At 44.6% G+C, this 6,251-nt stretch overlaps 1 protein-coding gene across 1 annotated transcript in view; it reads right to left on the bottom strand.

Annotated features, from left to right (window-relative positions):
• ENPP1 (ectonucleotide pyrophosphatase/phosphodiesterase 1) overlaps positions 1 to 3,720 on the bottom strand; it is a 68,609-nt gene extending 64,889 nt beyond the window's left edge. The window contains exon 1 of the mRNA XM_040449180.1: positions 3,481 to 3,720. Within this exon, the coding sequence (XP_040305114.1) occupies positions 3,481 to 3,720 (240 nt within the window). The remainder of the gene's footprint in view (positions 1 to 3,480) is intronic.
• Positions 3,721 to 6,251: the final 2,531 nt, after the last annotated feature.

The raw sequence follows: 6,251 nt of genomic DNA on the forward strand, positions 1-6,251 counted from the left end.
CTTATCCCTGAATTTACACCCAAGCGCCCTACCTACTAGTGCATCTATATTTAGATTCCTGAGACTCCTGACCTTCAATTGGTCATGTGGGTCTGTGGATGTATATTCTGTCTTCCCATCTTGCCCTTTGCCAAGGTAAAGTGTCACTTGGTCTAAGCAAAAATGCAGCGCATTCACTCATTCAACCAAAAGCCAACATTGAGTGTAAGGCACCTTCTTAGGTCCAGTAGTAAACACAACCATCTTACTTGGCTCCTAGAAATCTGTGATGCATTTTATCACAACGTGTGAAACAAAAACCATAAGAGGCAAACAGGAGCCTTCTCTGACCTCTAAGATGCTCTGGCCATGTTGAAATATGCGAAACCATGGCTGGCTGGATGTTAAATTTTACAAACCAAAGAATAATGCCAAGTCCAAATCTGATTAAGAGCAGAGAACCACCTTGATTGTTCTCCACATTGTACTTTAGAGATAAGACAATGTGTTGTAAAAAGGGGAGAAAAGCTAACCAAAGTAATAATTTGCATGCCCAAACTTCTGATAAACAAGGGCAACCACGGCCACTTAAAAAGAACTCTTTCACTGAAAGGTGAAAGTAGTCCCCCATAACTACCACCCATACATACAGCCCTGTACACATATGCAGGTGTGTGTATTATTCATAAGCACAGCAGAAGGTCACAAACACAAAGTAATGCTGTAGAGGAACTCACTGGAGAATGGAAAAATGTACTGCACTGTGGCTGAAAGTTTTCTGCCCTTGGGGTGCCTCGGCGGCTCAGTCAGTTAAGCATCGGCTCTTGATTTCTGCTCAGGTCATGACCTCATGGTTTGTGAGATTGAGCCCTGTGTCAGGCTCTGTGCAGACAGTGTGGAGCCTGCTTGGGATTCTCTCTCCCTCCTCCCCAATCTCTCTCTGCCCCTCCCCCCTCACAATAAATATATATTTTTTTTTTTTAAAGAAAGTTTTCTGCCCTTTAAAATACCAGGAACAAGAAGAATTTTTTTTTCAAATCTTCAAGTCCGACCTCAGTTGAAGTCAAAATTTCAGTTCAAAATTTGATTTGGAACCAGGGAAAGGCATTCAGTATTTAACATATCTACTGAAGCATATAGAGAATAATACTTGTATTTGCCCTCTTAGTTTTCAATCTGGCTCAGTGCCTTTTCCAGGGCCCAGGGCCAAAAGCCACCAGAGACTGCAATTCTTTCCCTGGGATCAAGCACCATACTTAAAGAGAAGGGAGGGTACAGCAGGATCTTTCCTTCTTTACTGCATCATTTAAGCTTAGCTGAAGTATGTTCAGAAAAATGCAAGAGTTGCCACTGATTATTCTCTGGAAGGCAGCTCTTGTGATTATCCTGCTAGATAAAAACCATGAGGCTGAGGACCATATCAGTGATTGGCCTCTAGTAATCCCAACACCAGATGCAACTAGTCTATTTCCCCAAGTTTATGAAAAGTGTGTTGATGTTTAACTGGAAAAAAGGAACCCATAAGTGCAGCTCCTTTCTAGAAGACATGTTCCAGAACTCTTTGATGTCAACTGTCAAAATCCTTTTGGAGACTTTTCCTTTTGGAAGTGTATCATTTGGGCAAGCTCAGGGAGGAGGGAGTGGGGGGGAAAGAAGGGTACTGAAGTAGGGAAGAGAAAGAAGAATTGGTAAAAGGTTTCACGTTCATTTTAGTTACTAATTAAGATTTCAAAAATACAGCAATGAGTTTAGGTGTATATTTAATGTCCCACAGTATTTCATTGAAAGTCATGAGGTAAGAGTTCTCTGCCAATTCAATATGTGTTACAGCAGAAGACCCCGCCTAATGGGATAAGTGACATTCATGATTGTACTACTTATGGAAGACCTAAGACATTTCCATGTCCAATCCCTAGAGGTGCACCATCAGAGCACAATGGAATGCTGTTTAGCTGATTGACGTGTCACAGACTGAAATGCGTGTTTCAAAAACAGGACTTTGCTTATACCTATTATGGATCTATAAGTAAATGAGTAGGAAAGATTTAAAAACTGAATATAGCAATTGGCAATTTAGCAGCCTTTCAGGACTGCAGGCATTTAGAAATGATTTCACATTAGACTTATGCACAGATTCAATGTACAATTATTGGATAACCTGTAGTGGGCTAAACACGTGAAAATAGTGACACTAAATCATTTAAGTGATCATGTTCTAGAAACAAAAGTCTCACATTAACAGAAAGAAAAAAGGTGACTCAATAGATAAAACCTAGGTTCTCATCAATAACACGTGTTCTAGACTCAAACAGTGATATATGATGCAAAAATATATGTTGAGATACAAACATGTGGTTTGCAACCCTTCCAATCTTAGGCTTAACTTCTAAGTACTAAGCATATGACACCATCTTTTTAGGAATGTTGGTTCCTCAAAGCATTATAACCTCTCCATGAAACCTAAAACATAGCGAAAATGGAAATGCTTATGAAAGGAAAGTAGATTTCATATATCAGAAAAGATATTCTCTACACAGCATTGTTCAATCATAGCAAGTGATAATGTTACTTCCATATAATACAGTAAAAATTATGGCTCCTTGCAAGTTTCAATTTACTTCCCCACAGACGTTGTTCCCATTGGATCCCCACAATAATTCTATGCAGTGGGCAATGAAGACGATGTCCTCATTGTACCAAATAAGAAACTGAGGTTTGGGAGAGTTATACAAGGCCTTAGCAACTACTAACTAAACCAGGAACCCAGGCTCTGACTCCATCCAGCACTTCCTACCATCCATCTAGAATGAATTCCCACCCCCTCCCCCAACACTTTATAAAAGTGACTGTGGATCTTGCAACTGTCCTAACAAATAGCAGACGAATAATGGCTACTTTTGTTAGCAACAAAAACCGTGTAACCTACGGTTAAAAGAGTAGACAAAGAATGGTAAACGTTTCTTCACGTTCGCGTAACATGAATATTGATGAATTTCTGAACAGCTGCAAGGAAATTCCTGAGCAGAGCCAAAATAAAAGGTTTTTCCTAAAGTTCCTGACAAAACTTGAAGAGCTCTGTTAAATCTTTTCAAGTGAAATTAGTTAATGCAAAGAAAGTCATCAATACTGCAGTCGCAAAAAAAAAAAAAAAAAAAAATTTGGCCCTCCTAAAACCCACAACTTTTGGGGTGGGGGGCTGGTCATTTTTCCCTTCTAAAAACTTCGTACTCTCATGGGGAGGGGTGGGGGGCGAGGTGGTATCTCCAAAGATCACACTATGAACACTGTGATTTCCTAAGCAGGCCCTTAGAAGCATCGGTGGCACACGTGAACGTGACCTACTCCCCCGGGGTAAAGAGAAGAACAGTGCGGAGCGCGTGCAGGCGAAGAGGAGCGGCAGAAACGCTGCCTCTCTCCGGGCCCCGGGTGCTGACCGCGCACGGAGCGGAGGAGCCGGGAGCCGCCCTCCCCGCCCTCCCGCGCGCCGGGCCGCGGACCTACCAGCGAGAGCACCTTGTAGGTGTTGGGGTCCTTGGCCGTGCGGGCGTGCGCCGCCTTCTCCAGCGGCTCCTCCCCCAGGTCCATGGGGGCCAGTAAGGACGCGGCCGCCTGCCCTTCCCCGGGTGCCTGGGCCGCGCGGCCGTGGCTCGGGTCGTGGCCGTTCCCCGCCGGGCCCTCCCGGGAACCGCGGCCGCCCTCGCCGCCGCTGCTCCCGCCCCCCGAGCAGCCGCCGCGCTCCATCGTGGCCCCCGGCTCTTCGGCCCCGCCGCCTCGCTGCGCCTTTAATAGGCTCCGCGCCGGCCCCGCCCCGCCCGCCGCCGCGCCCGCCCCTTGCCGCCAGACCCTTGGCGCCGCGCCCGCCGCCCCGCGCTAGAAGTGAGGGGAAAGCAACTCAACGCCCCGGATTATTTGGCTTCCTGTCTGATTTCGGGCACTCTGCGTGTCGGTTATTTTGGGTCCTTTACGTGGGCGCGTCTTTAACTTCCCCCAGAGCTTTCCCCTCGCCGCGCCCCGGGCACCTTCCGAACACTTGCAGCAATCGCCCTGGACTGGAATTGCCGAATGTGGTCTGCAGAGGGCATGAGATCATGGGGCCCCAAAATAGAGCGGGAGGAGGAGAAGGATGCAGCCCGGGCTGGTGCCGCTTCTTAACGCCGGTGGAGTGGAGTCGGGCCGACCTGTGTTTCTACGTGGACGTGCACATCGGCTGGAGGGTCGAGGGTGGGACAGGGCCACCTTTTTCTCCTGCGTAGAAGCGAGCGAGGATTCCCTTAAAGCCCTGCTACCCACTAAGACTCTATTCTGAGACAGGAATAGCCAACCTTAACACGTCTAGTTAACAAAAGTGCTCATATATAATGGATACTTAGTTTTTCACGGTGTTGTGTTGTTTCTGGGTTTTTATCGCTGACCCGGCTTTGATATATTTACTTACTAGTTCCTTTAGAGTTTCTGTGTTGAAGGTTTCAAAATGCCCATGCTGCCTTATTCTGAAATTGACCCTGATGCTTGGTTAGCAATATTGAACATTTTAACACAGTCTGAAATACTTTGAAACCTTATTTTTGAACTAGGACACGAACGGTGGGCTATAATTCTTGATGGGTTTTGATTCGCCTTTGATTCTACAACTTTTACATTTCCTGGCTCATCAGTTGGAAAAACCACACGTGTGTAGCGAAGTGATTCTTCTCTGTCAAGGTGAAACCGGTGACTTTCAACTGCCTTGCAATGCCAGGGACTGAGTTCAGTGACCAAAGAAAGTTATACAGTAAAAAACCAATCCATTTTCAATCCACTTTGGTTACACGAATGTAGGCAATTCATGGATATTTAATAGATATAAAGTATGTGTTGTTCCCTTTAAAGTAGGCAATTTAGGGGGCGCCTGGGTGGCTCCCTGGGTTGAGTCAGACTTCAGCTCAGGCCTTGATCTGCTGAGTTGGGCCCCTGGGGCTCTGTGCTGACAGCTCAGAGCCTGGAGCCTGCTTCAGATTCTGTCTCTCTCTTTCTCTCTCCTCTCTCTCTCTCTCTCTCTCTCTCCCTCTGTCTCTCTCTCTCTCTCTCTGACCCTCCTCTGCTCATATTCCCTTTCTCAAAAATAAATAAACATTAAGATGGTCAATTTAGGGTGCTTTCTGTTTATATTGACTTATTCATTCATTCATTCATTCATTCATTCAATAATGAATTTTTCAACTCAGTCTTTTCACCTCCAACTATATATGCCATATCAAAGATGAATAAAAGTACATATTTCTCAAATAGCTCTCAGTCTGGTCGAAGTAGGTAAAGAAAATAAACAAAATAATATAAAACCCAAGTCATATGTGCATCATAGAGTCACAAATAGGATATTTTGAAAGTTTAGTGGAAAGGTAACTGACATCTGGAAGAAGTAAAAGCCATCCCTCAAAACATTATTGAGCTCTTTTTTTTTTTTTAATTACCTTTGAGTCAGCTTTACAAACCACCCAAGAGAAACAGGTTTTCACTATTTCATACTCACACATATTTTTTACCCCAAACTTGGCTCCAAATTTTCCTTTAACTGCTTCCAAAAATCAGATTCAAGGACAAAGATCTGTGCCACGGAGACTGGTCAAATGAGTATCAAATCTAAAAGAAACTCAACAGAGACGTCCAAAGTGGCTTTGAACCTAACAAAACACAGGGAATCAGTGTCTTCACTGTAGCATCACTTTGAAGGCTTCGCCCACGGGAACCGTCAGCATAGTCTGCAGTCACAAACTCAAATGCCCTAAATAAGAGAGGCAGCCCCACTGTGGGTGAACCGTGTGCCCTGTTATAGGGGTGAGGCATTTACTCAGCAGGATTGTGTGCCCATTGTGGCCAGATAGATTTCTCAAGAGAAACAGGAAATTTTGATGTTTGTGTGAGTTCTCCAGATTGCAAAATTTTGTCTACAAAACTCAGAAAAACAATTTCTTTAAACACTTGAAAGGCCAAACAAAATGTAACACATCTGCAGGGTGGGCCCGGCAAACAGGCCACCAGGATGTGGCCTCTGACATTGCTCAGGCCTCTCCTGTGCCGGTCAGAACATCTATGGGTAACTATAAAAGTCTAATTGAAATTGTGAAATCAAGGGAATAAGAATGGATCAAGTATGCCACTCAGATTATTTAGCTACAGACATCACGATGCCTGTAGCAAAGATTTGCCTCAGTCTTGTTTATATTCCAAATAGTCTGAGAGATGGCTTTGCACTCCTAAATACAACAGAACCATGAAACATAAATCTGCAACAC

This window comes from Herpailurus yagouaroundi, unplaced genomic scaffold (assembly GCF_014898765.1).
Source record: "Herpailurus yagouaroundi ecotype Mexico unplaced genomic scaffold, PumYag 198, whole genome shotgun sequence".
Classification (NCBI taxonomy): domain Eukaryota; kingdom Metazoa; phylum Chordata; class Mammalia; order Carnivora; family Felidae; genus Herpailurus; species Herpailurus yagouaroundi.